Source organism: Calidris pugnax, unplaced genomic scaffold (genome assembly GCF_001431845.1).
Source record: "Calidris pugnax isolate Ruff unplaced genomic scaffold, ASM143184v1 scaffold103, whole genome shotgun sequence".
NCBI lineage: Eukaryota > Metazoa > Chordata > Aves > Charadriiformes > Scolopacidae > Calidris > Calidris pugnax.
Window position 1 is genome coordinate 14,523,600 of NW_015090990.1, and position 18,217 is coordinate 14,541,816.

General features: G+C 38.8%; 1 protein-coding gene across 3 annotated transcripts; it reads right to left on the minus strand.

Moving 5' to 3' along the window:
• Positions 1 to 872: 872 nt before the first annotated feature.
• Positions 873 to 18,159, minus strand: GPR1 (G protein-coupled receptor 1). 3 transcript variants are annotated; one of them, XM_014954093.1, is made up of 4 exons: positions 18,027 to 18,150; positions 16,793 to 16,881; positions 14,665 to 14,812; positions 873 to 3,614 (listed from the first exon to the last, which is right to left on the minus strand). In XM_014954093.1, the coding sequence occupies exon 4, from the start codon at positions 3,596 to 3,598 to the stop codon at positions 2,546 to 2,548; it is 1,053 nt and encodes a 350-aa protein (XP_014809579.1). In that variant the 5' UTR covers positions 3,599 to 3,614; positions 14,665 to 14,812; positions 16,793 to 16,881; positions 18,027 to 18,150; the 3' UTR covers positions 873 to 2,545. The 3 variants fall into 3 exon arrangements, with proteins under 3 accessions (XP_014809579.1, XP_014809580.1, XP_014809581.1); XM_014954094.1 differs by lacking the exon at positions 16,793 to 16,881 and having other exon boundaries at positions 18,027 to 18,159; XM_014954095.1 differs by lacking the exons at positions 14,665 to 14,812; positions 16,793 to 16,881; positions 18,027 to 18,150 and adding an exon at positions 5,031 to 5,070.
• Positions 18,160 to 18,217: the final 58 nt, after the last annotated feature.

Genomic DNA, 18,217 nt, shown 5'->3' on the forward strand with positions numbered 1-18,217 from the left:
CTTACCTTTGAACTCTTTCCTTGACCTTGAAATTAAAGCTTTAAGTGGATAAAACAGCTTGATATATAGCCTGTAACTTGGGAAAAATACAGCTCTATGAGCCATCCATCCAGACTGGATTTGTGTCTGTGTGTGTTTCATTTATGCTAAATGTGTATGTATAAAATCTTCAGCTGTTGGGATTTGTTTTGGTTTGGTTTTCTTTCCCTGATGTTACAGAGGAACTTGCTGTGCAGGAACAAAACAGAAAAAGCTCGAGAGCATGGTCTCCCCAGTTACAAAATAGATAGGCACGTGGGGAAGAGAATTCCACAGAATCCACAGATATCTGTGTGAGGGGGTTTTGTGCAGTTTTTGGGTATGTGCTGCTGTGTTACTGTGTCACTGTGACCAAAAACTCGGCACCTTAGCATCAATGAGACACTTTATCCCAAGCACACCCCGTAACAGAAAGATAAGCAGAAAGTTCCATAACTTAAATATGTGATAGGCAGGAATACTGGGAAAACAGTTTCAACAAGAGTATTGGTTACAAACTAATCTACATAACAACCTTCAGAAGTACAAGCTGTTCAGGAAGCAGGGGGGTTAGAACTCCATGATCTTTAAGGTCCCTTCCAATGCGAACCATTCTATGAATTTATGCAAGACAGCATATGTCTGTTCCCCTATTTAAAAATCAGTCTGATTACTGTATATAGCAACATGCGTGCTCACATAGGTTGATATGCAAGAACAAAGCTGACAAACTTCAATTCTGCAGTAGAAAGGGTCAGGGCTTGCTTTCATCTTTCAAAACCTTTGAGAAGGAGCTCTTCTAAGAACGGACAGTCACCTCATATTGCTGCTGAGAAAAGCAAACGAACACATTCTTTGGAAACAGCAAAATTTTATTACTTCACTTGGGAGTACAGTCAGGAGAGTAGTACCAATACATCATTCTTAGAAAGATGTCAGGGAACATGTGAAGAAAAACTGCAAAATGTTTGATTTAGGCACATTTAGCAACACGGTGCCAAAATATTACAATGAGTCACTATGTACCAGGCAGCAAATGACTCAAAGGAAGAGTGCTGCTTGCCAACTTTCCAGCCCAAATTCCACTGATCCTGCCTGACTCTCACAAACTCTGAAACCAGAGCCCAAAGGAACAGTTACAGACCACAGTCAGATTCCTTCTATTTGTTCAGCTACCAATACTGGATGTGTGCATGCATGCATATACATATATATTTTATACAAAAGCAAATATATCTACATGTAAGGCCTCAGTTGCAGTATAAATGCTACTTATGTGCTGGCAGGCCATAGAAACTAGATAGATTATCTGAAAGACAGTTTTATTCTATATACCTAGGCCAATAACAAGGAAAAAATGGTTCAAATTTATCCAAAGCTTCATGCTTTTACTCTTAGTGGAGTTCTATCCCACATTCAACTTTTTAATTAAGTGGTATTGTGTGATAAATCAGTCCACTCCACTAAGCATATACGTTTGCATTGGTGCATGTGTGATTCTACAGCAAGCAACAAGCTGGAACAGAATTCAGCATAACTGGGAGTTACGCTTCATCTTTCCTATGGGAGTGGACTCCATTTCCTGAATGTACTCTCTTGCATCTCATTTGGCAAAGAAGTATAACTTTGGCTACAGACTTGTAACAGAATATTGTTGAATTCACTTTGCCTATTTTTTGAAGATTGGTATTAAGGCAAACAAAATGTTATGTCTTTACCTTTAGCAGAGCAATAAAGAGCAACCAATAGTTGTAAACCTCTTTGAACCTGAAAGTTTAATCATAGAAAACGACCAAATGTGGCAGGGGGCCTTTATCTCAGCTTCTGTAAGAAACGTTTTCACTGATTCCTTGCACATTTCAAATGAGCCTAATACCTATATGAAACATCTACTCAGTATTTTGCACCCAACTGGTGCTAAAAGCACAAGTGACCAGAAAATTCAGGATAGTTTTCGTTATAAGATAAAGAGTAGGTTTTATTTCCATATTTTTCCTTTCTGACAAGATTCAGTGCTCTCTGTCTTGGGATTCCTCTCCAACTGCAGAGTGGAGCTACCGATAGCTTCTCTGAGCTGGGATGTAGCCAGGTGATTTGTACTTAAGGCAATACTAGGCAATCAGGAGACTCGTGACCCACTGATGTACGGCCACGACCTCTTGGATGAGAATGCCTTGACCAAGAGTGTTAGCAGTGATGGCAAGCAGGAATATTTTTATTATGTGCTCTTTTCATACCCATGAGGTATGGAACCACAACAAAACAACATTTCTGATCAAAAACCCAGTTAAAGCAATTCCACTTACACTGACAACTTTCAGTTCAGGCTGTGTGTGCACTGCAAGCACACCACACCCAAATGATGTGTCCCTTAAAAATCTTTCAGGGAAAGCAGCAAGTGCAATTAAGCCAGCTGTTTACATAAAACCGTGTATGCAAAGATGCACATCTGACTGGCAGATGTGAAGTCAAGAACACCTCCAAGTCTCCTGTCAGCTGTTTTGGAGAGGGATGGTGACAAGAGCAGTCACTGAGCAGTTTCACAATAGTGCACAGGCGCATGGGTGTTGTCCGAGCTCCACAGCTGCTCACTGACAGTTCCTGAGCGGCTCACCTCCCACAGTGCCAACTTCAGCACCTCAGAGACCGTTGTCTTGACCTGGGCCTGGAACTTTTTGCTAATCAGAACATAGAGGATTGGATTGAGGCAACTGTTGATGAAACCAAGGCCAGTGGAGAGGGGAATGCCATCCTGCAGTAAGTCATGCAAATTTTCATCGTGGTGAGCAGACAGCTCCACAATGCTGAATATGTGATATGGTGTCCAGCAAACAAAAAAAGCTACAACTACAGCAATAATGGTCCAGAAAAGCCTGCTGGAAGTCAATACAGTTCTCCTCTTCACTTTGACAATCAGCAATGAGTAGCAAATGACCATGGTCACTAGAGGAAAGAGGTAACCGAACGCAAGCCTCACCCAAATGAGAATGTGGTGTGTCAGCAAAATAAGTTCTCTGTCATGCACGTGGAAGTTGTTGTAGCAAATGGTGACATTGTTGAGAACTGTAGCTGTGTCTCGAAAGTATAAGGCAGGGCCACCAATAATTGCAGCCGACATCCAAATGATCCCACTAAGGATGAGGGTGTTCCTCACAGTTCTGTACTTGTAGGAAAAGACCGGGTGGACGAGGCGGATGTAGCGGTCAAGGCTGATGAATGTCAGGAAAAACACACTGGCAAACATATTAAGTAGTGCAATGAATGAGTTCATTTTGCAGAGCCACTTCCCAAAAGGCCAGTGGAAGCCCATTGCCACGTATGTAATATAGAGGGGCAGGAAGAGAACAAAAATGAAATCTGCAATGGCCAGATTGAGGAACCAGAGAGTGGAAACAGATTTATCCCACTTAAAGCCCATAAACCAGATGACAATGGCGTTACCTGGCACTCCCAGCAGAAATGCCACACTGTAAAAAGAAAGGGAAATAATATGGGCAATGCTGAGGGAGGACTGGGGTGATTCATCTTCCTCAGGCAGGTCATAGAAATAAGAGTAGTTCTCAAAATCTTCAAATGTCATGTTGCACAGTTGTTTTCTGGGGAAGAAAAGAAACAGAACAGTCAAAGAAGAAATGTTCTATTGCACTGCAAACCGTAACCTGCGATTCCTTTAAGTAAGTTTCACAGATCTATCACTTTTTAGCTGTCAGTTTCCAGCACAAAGTTTGTGGAATATTTTGGTCACAGGCATTTCAATAAATGCTCAAATCAAAACAAGACTTGAAATCTTCAAGAACTGTTTTCCTTGCATTTATTTCTTAACAGAGAATACTGAGCACAGTATCACTGATAAATTTCTGGTAGACAAGCTGCAAAGTTTAACTGAAGTGTGATTTTTGTATTATTTTCTAGTCAGGTTTCAAATTTTACTGCTCTGCTCCTATTTGAAGCAAGTTTTATGGATTATATCTGTCAGAAATCAGAGAAGTACTAGGCATCAATGCAGGCAACCGAGTGCAGTTAAAATGCCAGGAAGCTATTTTAAATAAAATTACCACCCACACATACAAACCTCAAATTATATTTAACAAAATCATAGACAGCGATTTTTCCAGCAACTGAAAGTTCATGGATTTATTCCTCTCTATCAGGTATCTATATCAAGGAATGCTGATTTTCAGACACATTCAATGTATTGATTTCCTTAACACAGCAAAGGATGTAGAGAAGGAAATATACAGAACATATTTCAGGGACAATACATACAATCGTGATATTCTTCCACTTATGAGCTGAGAAACAGGTAATAGATTAAAAAAAAAGCTTCCTAGGAGAATAAGACACACTGTAATAGCTATAGATGAAAATACATGTCTCCTTTTTTCTTTTTTTTAAGACAGAATGTCAGTCTCAGTTTTCTTGTGTTGCAAACAATTCTGGAACTTATAAGTACAACGTAATTTTTCACATAGGAATTTTCTTCTAAAACTCCAAAAGAAGAGTGTGGGAGGGAGACAAGGGAGGGGGGGGATATAAACCAAAAGGAAAAAAAACACAAAACCGGAAAAAAGGGAATGAACAGTAAAACAGACAGCAAACAGAGGTTGAACAGGAAAACCACTCAGAAGTTACATATTCATTTCACAGTACAGACAACGCTGTAGCACAGCACAGACGGTCACAGTCTGACAAAAGTATCTGCTATGGTCAAAACAAATATTCTGTTAAATTCTGCTATCATTCAAAGCTATATTGTCTGGCTAAACTGCACTAAAAACCTGTCCCTGAGAGCAGGATACGACCAGCCGATTAGCTGTATTACGGATGAGCTCACCGGTAGACTTCCGAGCGCTAGCTTCGCTCAGAAACTGAAATTCAGCCCAAGCTTTTGGAACCCAGCCCTGCATTCCTGTAATTCCATTAATTTTAGCATGCTAAGGACAACAAAAGCAAGGTCTCCAGAGTACACTGCCTGCAGAATGACATCTGCAAACTTGTATTCATGTACATACCTTTCCTCCAAAAAAAGTAGTTCGCTTATTTTTGAAGGATTACTCACACAAGTGAAGCTACGCATGTGCACACTCATTAGCAGGATCAAATTTCTCATTCGTAGATGGACAGACAAGGGGGAAAAAATGTGTAATTTTACATCTCTTGATAAAAAAAATATGTATTAGGAGTTAATACAGCCTGTTCTGTCAAGAGGCTATGATAACATTTGCCCTTTGTAATTTACATCAGGCTGAAGGAATGTTATTTGGTTTGCTGTCCTGATAAAATGATACTTATTGGGCTGCATTCATGTAATTACATGCCCCTTAGGGGTAGATTCTGCATCAAATACCAGTACCACCCATCTGAGTCATTTTTTCAAATAGCTTAACAGCTGCTGAGAACTAGTATAAACAAGGAGCAGTACCACTAACATCTGGAGCAACATTACATTTGGACAGTTTCAGAGGACAGTCAGGTTAATAATTGCATTTTTAATGTCTTTGCCTATATACAGAACCATACCTTCAAATCAAATTTATGCAATTAAACAAAAAAAAATCCAATTTTTCAGACTCTTGCTGATTATCATCCTGTACTGCAGTTACTAATCAATTTTGCTTTTAAGTTTCTGAAGAGCTACCACAATGCACCAATACTTGGATTCAAACACTTCCTCCCTATATGTGTAATCCCCAAACTTTTTTTTCCTTATGGGACTAAAAAAACATAATGACAAACATTCGCCTACTTCCCAGCAATGTTAATTTTATATTTATAACTTCAAAGATGATGCATAGCAGCAGAAAGAAAACATACCTAAATAAGTACCAAATATTTACCAAGCCTCCTGTAGTTTAAAACTCCTCAATTGAAAGAGCACACCTCTAGAATGTAATTGTTTTTCCAAACTTGTATTTTTCCTTATCTCTGACTCTTAGTCTTCCAATACAGTAACTCTCTAGCAATGGGGGAAAAAACGCAGGAGGAACTTTGCTTACTTGTGCTCCCTGTTCACAGATGCTGAAACTACACTCTATGGCTAGGGCTCACCAAATACCGACAAATAGATTTGCAAAGCCCAGAAACTTTTACCTCTGAGATCCACATACATGAAGCACTTCTATAAACGGACACACAGTGTCAAGCCCTGCCCTGGAAAAGATAAGCAGTAGGGGATTTTCAATGGAGCTATGCTGGTTTGCATCAATAAGGACACAGATTTTTTTTCTTCTAGGGTAACTATTACCCTAGAAGGGTATGTTTCTTTATGTTCTTGAAACACACATAGTCTCAAATATGTGAGTTTGGGTTTTATTTATTACGAAACTTCCAGAGTCAGAAATGTCTTACAGTTCAAGTCTAGGTCTTGAAAGTGAAAAAATCGAATTCTGTTCCTTATTCTGTCACTGATTTCCTGTATGATCTTTGACAAATGGCTTAATTTCCAGGCTGAATTCCTGAATTCCGAATTTCCATGAACCTGTCTGCAAACAGAGGCTCAGTAGAGAAAACAAGACTTTTTGCAAGCAGTTTCCACTTGGCTTTCCGGCCAACTATGAGGAAGGGTAAGGGAGGTTTCATGCAGTTCACTGGCTCAGTCTCTGCTGCTCTGGTGTTGCAAAAAGGAGCCAGAGGGAGGCAAGTATTTTTCAATAAACAGGAAAGTGTGGTTAGAGACCTGGCAATAGGACCTGGGGGCAGCCACAGGTTACAGAACAGTATTGTACTGCATACGGCTGAATTTAACCGTGTTTAGACTCCATCCCGTCTTTTTTTTTCTTCATAGTAAACACCTGTGTAAAGTGTACACTCACCAGTTGTTTGACTGGAGTCTGTTCCTGTTTGCTGAGGTCACAATTAGCTCTGAAAACTGAGCCTCCTTGGTTCGGTTGCTTAATTATGAATATAGTTGCTTAATTTTAAGGAAATATGTTTCAGGACATTTGACCAGGAGGTTTCATTTCCTGTCCCCTTCTGTAGAACAGAAGTTAATTACTAAGCAACGTCATAGGAATATCACTTGGTGCTAGTAACTTTTCGATCCTGGGACCAAAAATGGAATTACCAAGAAATACTGATTATTAGGAAACATTTCTAAAATACAAAGCCACAGAACTGCTGGGAAGAGACTTTACCATGTGCTACATGAACTGTCTTTCTCTAAATTTCAGCAGGGAATTACAGAATCAGATCTCAATTGACATATTCATAGCTTTTTACTACGAGTACCTCGAGTTCGTTTTCTCTGCTACTGTTACAGTATTTCATAAAGCTGAGCCATAATGACAACTTGGACAAATGACTGGATCTGCTTAAAATAGAACAGCTTTTGTCAAACTAAGAATGGCCTTAGGGTTATGACATGGGACTGGTACTTTGGAGTCTATTCATGGCTATGCCACATGCATCCTGTTTAACCAGGGGAAGTCGTTTGACCTCTCCACGCCTCAGCCCTGAGGTCAGTGGAATGGCTTTGGAATTAAATTACATTGGGTTTTCAGTCTAAAATAGGAAAAAACAAACAGAACAGTTTCAATTTGCACTCATTTTACTTGATGCAAAGTCTTCCTGGGGGTTCAAAGTTCTCTGGGCACCCGTAAGTTAGGGTCTGACTTAATTACACTGGTAGTTTTATGGACATGTTTGGGCTGCAGCCCACACAACCTCTACCTCACATTTGGTCCTCATTACTTCCAAAATTTACAGAGAGGTCCAAGGGAAGAGCTTGTCTGTTAGTTAAAAGTTAACACAAATATTTGAGTGGTAGTCCCGAAATCTATTTGTTCAGTGTGATAAACAATGCTCAGAGGCTCTGGCCAGCTAAATTTGTTCAGAGGTCACAATAGAGAGTCCTGACTTAATAGGAAAATTATGGTTTGCAGAGTTGGCTGTCTCAACAGTTAACTTCATAAAGGGAATATATTACACAAACCCTCCTTTTAATGTCTTTATGAATAGTTCTGAGCATATCACATCCCACATGTTTGATCTCTGGCTAAAGGAAAGCTTATTTGATCGATTCACTTCAACTTCTGTCATTTACAAGAGTCAAATGTTAGAGAACAACTAGTTTCTCAAAAGGTCACCTAAAGCCTGCTTGTAATACTGTGTCTCAGCAAGTTAGAACGCTGAATTAATTTAAGAGACTTCAAAAAAAATTCTTGGAACTTCTGAGGTGCTAAATTTTTAATTTATCTAGCTTCAAAAACAGAAACATGAAATTCACCCAGTACTTTATCTGCCAAGTTCAAAACACAGAAGGCTGAGCAAGTTTGTTAGAGGCATACACATATTTCTGGCAAGTATTTTACAAAGACATAAGGAAAAATCCTAAAACTCACAAGAAATAGCGATGAGATTACGGACTGTCATAGACTCATATTTCTCCCTCAAAATAACAAAGCCCAGAGGACCACTTGTCTCCATGTAGAAACATTTCTATAGCAGGAAGTGCCTGATATACCCATACTACAAAATTAAATCACAGCTATGCTATAATTTAAGCCTAAAGCTGGCCCTGCAGACAAAGCTACTAGGAAATGAGCATTTTAAGCTAGTATACACAAAAGAAGAATCAAGGCTTGTGTGCATGCATGTTTTCTCTTTCACAGACATGCCTATCTCTTGACTATCATTTTAATAGTCATTAGACATACGGTAACAAAATTACTTTGTAAGCCATCCTGAATTCAACAACTAGAACCGGTCATAATAGATATGATGTATGACTGGAAACCTTTTCAAGCCACAATAGAGACGTATTTGTTCTAGCAGACAAGTCAATAATGCAAATAACCATCATTCTCCATTACATCTCTCAGTAAAGCAGTGTTGGAAATGTATACGCAATGTACTAGCTAGACATCTTCTAAAATCTATGCTAAAAACAACTTCTTGATCAAGGCCAAACATGACCTTATTAGTCATAACACTCAACTTCATTTGTGGTATTGAGTCATTTGACCAGATAGTAGCCTCATAACATTTTACACAAAGTGAGTGTTACAGTGGGATTAACAAACCTTTACAGAGCAGACTGTTAATATTGGTAAAGCAGTGATTTCAGACCAGCATTTTTGCCACCACAGAAATGTCAAACAACAAATTAAAAATCCAACTTTATAGCTAAATAATGCTGCTGTAATAGGAAAAGTATCTACAGTAGGTCTGGCCTGAATATAACAAACCATCCAGACAACTGCTGAAATTAAGCAGTGTACTATTTCCACAATCAGGTAGCTCATAAATGTTTGCAACCAGCAACTGTGTATCATCAAAAGTGATTTATTTTCATGCTGATCCCAAGAACCATGATTTCCATCCCCAAAGAAGACAAAGAAACTCAGATGTCCTCAGCATATGCAGGGAAGAGCACTTGGTAACTGTGTAGGTAGTGCTTGCTCCTGTTTTTATTCCCTTCCATTAATACAGCTAAAAGTAGAAATATCTTTCTAATATTCCTTTTGAACATGAGGAGTTGCCGTAACAACTGCAAGTCTGTCATATGCCCGCAAAGATATTACAGCAGAGTCAAGAAAATGACAGATGATACCTGTGAAACACTTAAAGTGGCTTGATTCTGGAAAAAAAAAAAAAAATCTAAGCATTCTTCTAAGCAGGTAAAAATAGTAGTTTAGGTAAACAGTGCCACTTGAGATTTAAAATATGATCTTATATTGTATGCATCAGCACTGCTGAAGTATTTACATTAATTGACCATAACACCTAGGTATTCACAACCTTTAGTGATAGTGGACTCAAGTGAGAAGTATCATCAGTCTGGTTTACAGATGAGAAGGCTGAGAATGACCTACAGGAAGTTTCTGATCAAATCAGGCACTAAACCTAGAGTCCCTGCCTAGAGGTTCAACCACAGTCTTATCCTCTTGTCTTAAACAGTCCCCTCACTCATAATGGAGCGGAGAAACCACAGCTTCACCTCTGGGAGACCTTCCCTTTCCTGACAGAGGCTCTCCCCTGTGCCATCATGCACACTGTACTGGAGGGAGCCAGGACCTCCCTGGGCAGCCCTTGCAGATTCTGGTCTGTTTTCTCTGCATTGAAGAGAAAAGGAACCTGGATCTCCACCATTTGCTTGTCATAAGCACTAATCTCTCTCTGCAGGCCCAGGACATACCTCAGAGCCACTAAGCACACCTCTCTGATGACAAAGCCAAGCGAGTACACCATATATTGTACTGGCTGTGTCCTCAGCATGTAAATATGCACACTAATGAATTACTGTTCCAGGGAAGTGTCACTTGTTTTCTACTTCTCCACGAATGCCAGCAGTATTTTCTTTGGCTGTAAACCACCATAATAACTACATACCTACAGTAATGGAGATAGCTAATTTAAATTTTTTTAAGTGTCTGAGCTTCACAGTGACTGGATTGAAAAGGTAATGAATGCTTGTGTTTCTAATCAAGAATGGATTTTTATGTTTTTCATGCAAAAATTATAAGAAATTTTTACTTTGCAACTGTTTGATGTATTTGTGATGAAAGAAGATTTTGAATAGCGTTCATATGATCATTACATGATCATGCAGTTCTAAGCATGTTCTTAAAATGGTCGTATGCCTTCAGCAAACATGCTTTAACCACAACTCTCTCTTAACAGGAAGTGGCAAAGTGAGAGCAGACAATAAAGAGTGAATGCAGAGATTTGTTTCAGACTACCAACTGTTGTCTCAGCAGGCTGATTAAGACCAATTAAAAATACGTTAAACAAAACAACAGCCATTCTAAAGGTCATTATGGAAAAAACCAAAATAACCATCTCCAGCAAGATACAAAATCTCTATCAAATAACAGATAAAAATTAGCTTGCAATGTGTTACACTTGCAGTCCTTTTAACAAGAGTTCAGAGCTAATGCCAGAGAAAATTAGCAACGCAACTCATTCCTCAAAAAGGCCTTTTATATCCTATTCTATTTCACATATTAATTTCCCAGTCACTTCTACCTGTACGCTTGCTTATGTACTGCCCTCTAAATTGATGTCCATCCTTCTAGGTTTATTCTACTGCTTATTAAACTTACATCAGCAGTTTCTTCTAGCATGATTGTAATATTGCTATGGTTATATTACTCTTGACACATACTGTTGCATGAGTATATCAGAACATTCACTTCCAAAACATTACAGCTGATGACATACTTTATTTTGTCCTCACAGTTAATACGCTAGGATCACTGTATCCAGTGGATTAAGGGTTTCTATTTCTGTATCAGTTACTCTAATATTCCTACTCATACAAAGCTAGCTCTTTTATTTACTTTAAGATCAAGTTTAAAATAAGCACTGCCTGTATTCCTGAAAAACTGAGAAGTTCGTATTGTTAGCAATTTCAGGAGGGCTGGATATTTACCTGCCTCCGTAATATGGCATTGGGAACACTCCCTTGCACTGATAATAGATGGTGCCTATGATTAAGGTGTTAAATTAGGAACTTGGAAATACTGGTTTTACAGGCTTCCCACATTACTTTTGCGAATCACTTCTCACCTGACTCCACACAGATACAGGTACAACACCCTCAGTTAAGAGTTTAGGACAATAAGGTACTCAGTTTTCTTAAATGGGTGATGGTTCTTAACATTTCCAAAACATCACATTAAAATTACGTGGGGCTGAGCTCACTAAAAGAGTATCACTGGAAAGAAGAAATAAGAGTGTAGAAAGTAGTATTACATTGATGGTACAGGACTTACTACTCACCACTTTTTCTCATCTAGAAGGTTTCAGAAGAGAATAAAACTTCTGTGCCAGGCTCACACTTGCTGAAAGAAGCAAGTATTTTATGTTGGGAAAGTACCTGAACACCCTAGCCTTTGAGATCAAAGCCTCTCTGGATCTAGGCTCTACAAGCACATCATAAGAGACAATTCCCGTCTTGCTTATAATTAAACGGAATAAACAGACACAACAGTAGGGAAATGAGCAGAAGTATCTTGCCCAAAGCCAACAGTAAATTCAAAGGTAGAGTTGGAGGCAGAATTCAGACCTTGCCAAAAGAATGAAAAGATAAATATCTTTGGTGGATAGAAAAGGTGCTGGTTCTTCATACCCGTGCCTTGTGATTCTTGAAATACAGCCTTCAAGAAGTATCAAAAAGGGACAAGAGAGCCTGGGCTGGAAAAGAGAAGTAAGAGAAGGGTGCAGACTTTTTGCTAGCTAATGTCCCTGGCAAGGGCTGGAGAATTCTGAAGTGCTGGCCTTTGCAGATAACCCTTGCAAACAAACCTGACTCGTAGCAATAGGTTTTGTTAGTTTCTCTTTGAGCCCACCTCCTGAAAAAGCACTGTATGCACTGTATCTGCAGCAGTTCAGTTTATCTAAAGAATCGTAATGCAGTAAAATGGTGGGCTAGGTATAAGAGAGCTGCAACAAGCCAGCAAAAAATTCTCTCTGGAAAAGAGCAGCCGTGGGCTGATACAGGACTTTTTGCTCCTGTCTCCAGGTCCTAAACCTCTGGAACGCATTCAAGATACAAAGAGCACAGAATTAGCTGAGCTCCCCTGGAAGTACTATATGCTTTGTCTGAGGACACATAATTTTTCTTTTTGTCTCAAGAGCCTCACTGCACACTGTAAAAGTAGCAGCAAGTGTGGGAGAGTTGATCTGTTCACGATGGCATTTTCCCTTCTGAAATCGAGTGTCTCTGGACACCACCCACCCCAATCACAGCAATCCCTTCTTCTGCTAACAGGCCAGGAAAAACTGTTCCTCCCACTCAGCTCTCTTTTGCAAAGACAGCAACAACAGAGCCCTGCACTGTTGTGAAACTGCTAGCTTTAAACTGAATGAACACAAATCAAACCATTATCAGAAATAATGAGTGAAAATTAGCCAGACAACCAGCCAGCACAGTAAGAACCAGCTGAACTGTTGGCACATTCCATAAGACAAAATGAATAAATAAGCAAATAACAAGACCATTGAACAGATTACAATCCTCTGCAAAACTATCTGCTTCGTGCTTGGAATAGCAGATTTATTAATAAAAAAATAATACCAAAGAACAGATCACAAACTTCAAGTGGCTTTTAAGAAACATAAGGAGAAAATAATTCCTTAAGGCAACTGGCTTTATTAGGAAACAGAGGTATAAATTTTCCTCTTGAATCAATCTATCAGAAATAAATACAAATCTAACAGCATTTCACAAGTTGCTCATTAGGTTGTCAGCAGATAAAGAAATTGTTGAAGTGAAGAACTGATAATGTCTAGTATATATAAATTGCATTATTATCAACGATTTTCCTCTGCCCCCACTGGTGCAGGAAAAATCTGTAGTCAGATCCTGCCTGGGAATCCTTACGTAGAGCTTTCCTGACTTGTGATCCCTTTCCACAAAGGCAATCATTGAATCCAAACCATAAATTCACTCTCCGGAGTCAAACAATTTCCACTAATCCACAATCAAAGACATTCTATATGCAATAAAAGTGCACTCTAATATCACACATAACACACATAAAATCCCTAGAATTAAACTAAATTTGGTTGGACCTCTATCCTGTCTGCCTGGCATAAGTGGCTGATAAAGTTTTAAATTCAGGGAGAAGCTGCAGTGACAGTAAACAAAAGTAAATTGGATTGTCAAAATATTTGCATTTCCTAGTTCAACTGAGGCAAAACAATAATACAATGCTACTGAAAGTAATCTGTCATTATCAAGTTAATCCTGACTCAGCTTCTACAAACCTGCTCTGACAAATTTCCTTTCCCAAATTCATTCTCCTTAGCTATGAATAAATAAACATTTAACATTATTCAGTAATACAGTGTTATTCAGCTAGAAGGCAAATGTGTTTTCATTGATAGGCAATCCATACATCTGTAAATCTACAAAACCAGGTCTGGAATATTGTTTGCTTTGTAAGATCACATTTAGAAAGGCTAAAGGTGACAATGGTATGGTTATCACTCAGTCTGAATAGGAGGTGGAATCCCGCCCTGTCTCATTGTGTGGTGGTATATAAGGCTTCAAATCTTGTCTCTTCCTAGGAAACACGCTCCCACACACTTAGTGACAGCTAGATCCACATCCGACCTTACTCTATGATGGTTAGAGAAAACACGCACATCTTCCAGCTCAGATCATAGAAACATTTTTTTAATTCTGCATGACTGTAATTCTTCAGAATTAGTTTGTTACTGTGCTACTTAAGTTGAAATTATTTCCAGTTTCTGTTCTAGAATCTGTTCAGATCAGAACTGATGTACTTATTTCTAATAGTACCAGGAATTGATATAGCTATAGGAGACATACCATCCCTAAGCAAATCAAACAAACCAACACACAAAGCTGGGGGTGGGAGGGAGAGATTGCAGTCAAGGTCACTTACCATCCTCTGACAGGATAAAAGACTCCTTGAAGTGTGCATATATGCATTTAAAAGTCATTAAAAATTAAATTTACACGTACTTGCAAATCTTTTATTGCTGCAGGGGTGGTTCAAAATAATCTTTGAAATAAATGAGTACCACATTCTTTCTTCCCAGAAGCTCTTTTAGCCAGTGTATGCTCCACTACCTGACAGGATTTGCCTGCGTGAGGTGGTGTAGCTGTAGAAACACATTATTTAGAAGGGAGAGACAGAGAGAAAGATTTAAAATGTAACAGAGGGATTGACCTACCTCGTTTAGTCCTTTGGAACAAAACGCACTGTAAATCAGGGATGTGAGCTCTTTAGCAGAAGGAAGAATGAAGTGATCTGCAGAGTTCAGAGTGACTTCAGTGTGATTCCAGCTGCTTCACTTGGCTACTGCCTTCCTTCTAATAAAGCTGCAGAATGATATAACGCTGTGTTTGTTTTCAGCTGAGGAAGTTGTTTCCAACTTCCCTTGGTTTTCTAGACCCAGTTTTGAAATATAGCCTTTCTGTATAATCCCAGTATTTCACCAAAAATAAATGTTAGACGTGAATGAATCATTTTGGTCAGTGTCCAAGCAAGCAACAGATGTGCTGGCTGATGAATGGAAAGAGACCTTACAGTTGTAGGGTGCTTTTTGTTATGCAGAGATGAGGTTGAACAGTATTTCTTTGTAAGCACTCCAGTTTATAGAAAATAATGTTGAATGACCAGAGAGATGCTTAAAAAGTCACACTGAAAGCATCATTTTGTAGCTGTATGGTGAAATATATTCATTTTGCATTTATGATTAGCAGATTAATCTCCTTTTGTGTGTAAGAGAGAAATGAGCTCCTCAAAAGATCACTATTTAGTGCCTCTGTCTGTCAGTCAGTGTAACACTGGTCAGAAGTTTGAACTGGGTTTTAGGAGACTTGGCTTCATTCCCAGTTCTCAGCCTGCTCAGTTTTTGTGGCCAGGCCTCATGATCTTGTCACTTAGTTTCTCAATCAGTAAAATGGGAATATTATTCCACTAGTATCTACACATACCATCGCTTCACCTGACTCTAATGGTACCGAACTCATCATACCATTTTAAATCAGCTGAGCACCTGTCAGTCTGCCCTTACCAAAACTCAAGTCTCATAGTGGTAGCAATAAACTAACCATGGTACTCCTCTGTCATTAATGCAAACCATGTAAAATGTTCAGCGCTGATTGAATCTAGTCAATTCCAATTTTTCCAGGTATCAGCTCTGTTGATTCCAAAGAAAGAGACAAAGCACAGAAGAGGGAAGCGTTTAATACGAAGCAGCAAAACTGAAATTTCAGCATCTGGGTAGCAAGCCAGTCAGTTTTAAACACCTCTTTTATGGTCCACAGATCACAGATTCTCTTAGGGGGAACCAAAAACTCCTTCCTGCAGAACTACCCTGATTTGTCTTTCCTCCATGATAGCAGCTCTTCCTTCTGCCTCTATAATTCAGAATACTGATTGCTTGTATATGAGGGGGGAAAGCTATGAATGAAAGGAGGATGCAGATTATGCTACAGTTGGACAAGGAGTCCCTGGACCACAAGGAAAGGACAGAGGGGCATGATTCCTGTGAATATGTGACACAGGCAACGAAGAAGGGGGTTGCCTGAGCAATGAGTACAGAAAGACTCAAGGACCTCATGATTTGACACCTCACTTGTTTATTTTTTGCATTTTAAAGATTTTCTGTTTTCTAAAGGTAACTGATTGGTGAACCTTCACTGATAAGAAGTCTTTTAATAGTAGTTCACTTCTTTTGTAAATATTGGGATGGGGTAAATACACCATTTATCGGCAGCTCTGCCAAGTTTTGTTTGCTTGTAATGGCACATGAGTCTGTCTATCTCTAAATACTTTGCCAAATCCAGTTGTTGTAAGGCAGTTAATTCAACAGTGTGGTCAGTACTATTTCAGTAAGACAAAAGATTGAATTACTGGGTAGATAACCCTCACACATGATCTACAGTAAAAGAAAAAAACCTCAGTAAGCAGAGTCACACATTTGCCAAGTGCTCTTCACCTTCTTGGTGAAGGGAATACTCTGGACAGTGCAATGGATTCTAGCAGTTTTGGGGTAGTGAGGAATTGTCCTTAAGGGGCTCTTTTCTTCACCATAAACTAAAGCAGGCTTGGGCCTACTCTAACAAGTACTGAGCACAATAGTTCAGCTCCTTCACCCTTCAGAACCAAAGGAGGATTAAACCTCACACAGCAATTTTCCTCACCCTTCCTACCACTGTACCAAATATGAAGTCACAACTGCTAAGGACCCAGGAGACATTTTGTGGAGACAAATTTTCATAGCAAATTAGATTCTTTTTTCAAGAACAGCAGATTACTGCATTTAAAATAAATTGTCTACCAGTCTGTCCTACCTAAACTTGCTCCTTTTCAATTGAAAGGGACTTCTGCTCTGATAAGCAATTACCCAATTTGCACAGCATAACCAGCATATGCAATGTATCTGCGAGGAAAAAAGAACAGAATTTTAGAGACAAGATTGCATTTAATCTGAAAGGATTTTGTTCTGCTTGTTTCCTGTTTAGAGCTAAATACAGCGTTTTATTCTTCTACAGTTTTGATTAACCACAGTGGGAATCTTAAGTCCCTGAAGAATGTACTCTTGGGCCTTAAACCTTTTCTTGTTTTAGTTCCTTCTATGCTCAGACACAGTAAAACTGGTATGGTGAGTCCCAAATTACATGACCTTTTTAATATACACTTTCGTGCAACCCATTAACCATTGACATCATTTTCTGAGTGTGATCTTTTCAGACAATTTTGTGAAAGTTATATGCTTGGAAGAAAATTAATGAGAAAAAAAAATATATCTTGTTTGCTTTCATGTCTTTGCCTTTTTCTACTTGGAAGTTGTATTTTATTTTGTTACGTCAATTATACTTTTTCAACAGCGTAAATTAGTGAAGTGTTACAGGTTTTACTCTACTTTAATTATGGCAATATGCCAGATCTATACTGAAGAGGGACATACATTAATGAACATACTGTGTTTATGGGACTTAGCAGAGAAATACTACTTTATACCTAATAGAAAAAGAACAAAGGAAGGCATTTTCATACAAATAATAGATATTGGGTTGTTCAGGAGTGAATAAACTAGGTCTACGGTAAAGCAAATGAGCTTTAAAAGCACTCCTGATTCTTTTTGGGTTTTTTTAACCCTATAAAACAAAACAAAGGATGCATAGAAAAATAACAATGGGGGGGGGGAAACCCTTCAGAAATACTTTACCATTATTAAAAATAACAATGGGGGGGGGAAACCCTTCAGAAATACTTTACCATTATTAACTAAAGCACAAATTACGGACCAATAAACAAAGTAGTTTTAATTTACCTGGATTACCAACAATTGCCTGATAGTTCTACTAATTATTTCCCCCTGCTGAGACCACTGGATCTTATCAAGCTGCCTATTAGTATGTGCAGATAACTTAGCACTAACGAACACCCCCCAGACTAAATTCAATGTGAGCTAATTAAATTACATTCTACCAACCATGAATTTGCAAATTAGGTCAAACAAAACAGATTTAGTTTTTCTCAGGGTTAATTTAAGCTGAACAACACAAAAAAGAAATTACTTACCTTTTCGGGATTCAGCTGTTTACAGTTCTGGTTGTGTGTTGTTGGGGTGTTTTGTTTTGTTTTAAATAATCTTCACTGTTCCTTTGTCCTTACTGTTTGAATTAACACCTCATCGATTAAAATCCACTCTGGAAAGCCAGAGTTTAACTACCTGACAATCAGGAAAAGGGTAATTTCCTCCCTTCCTGTGA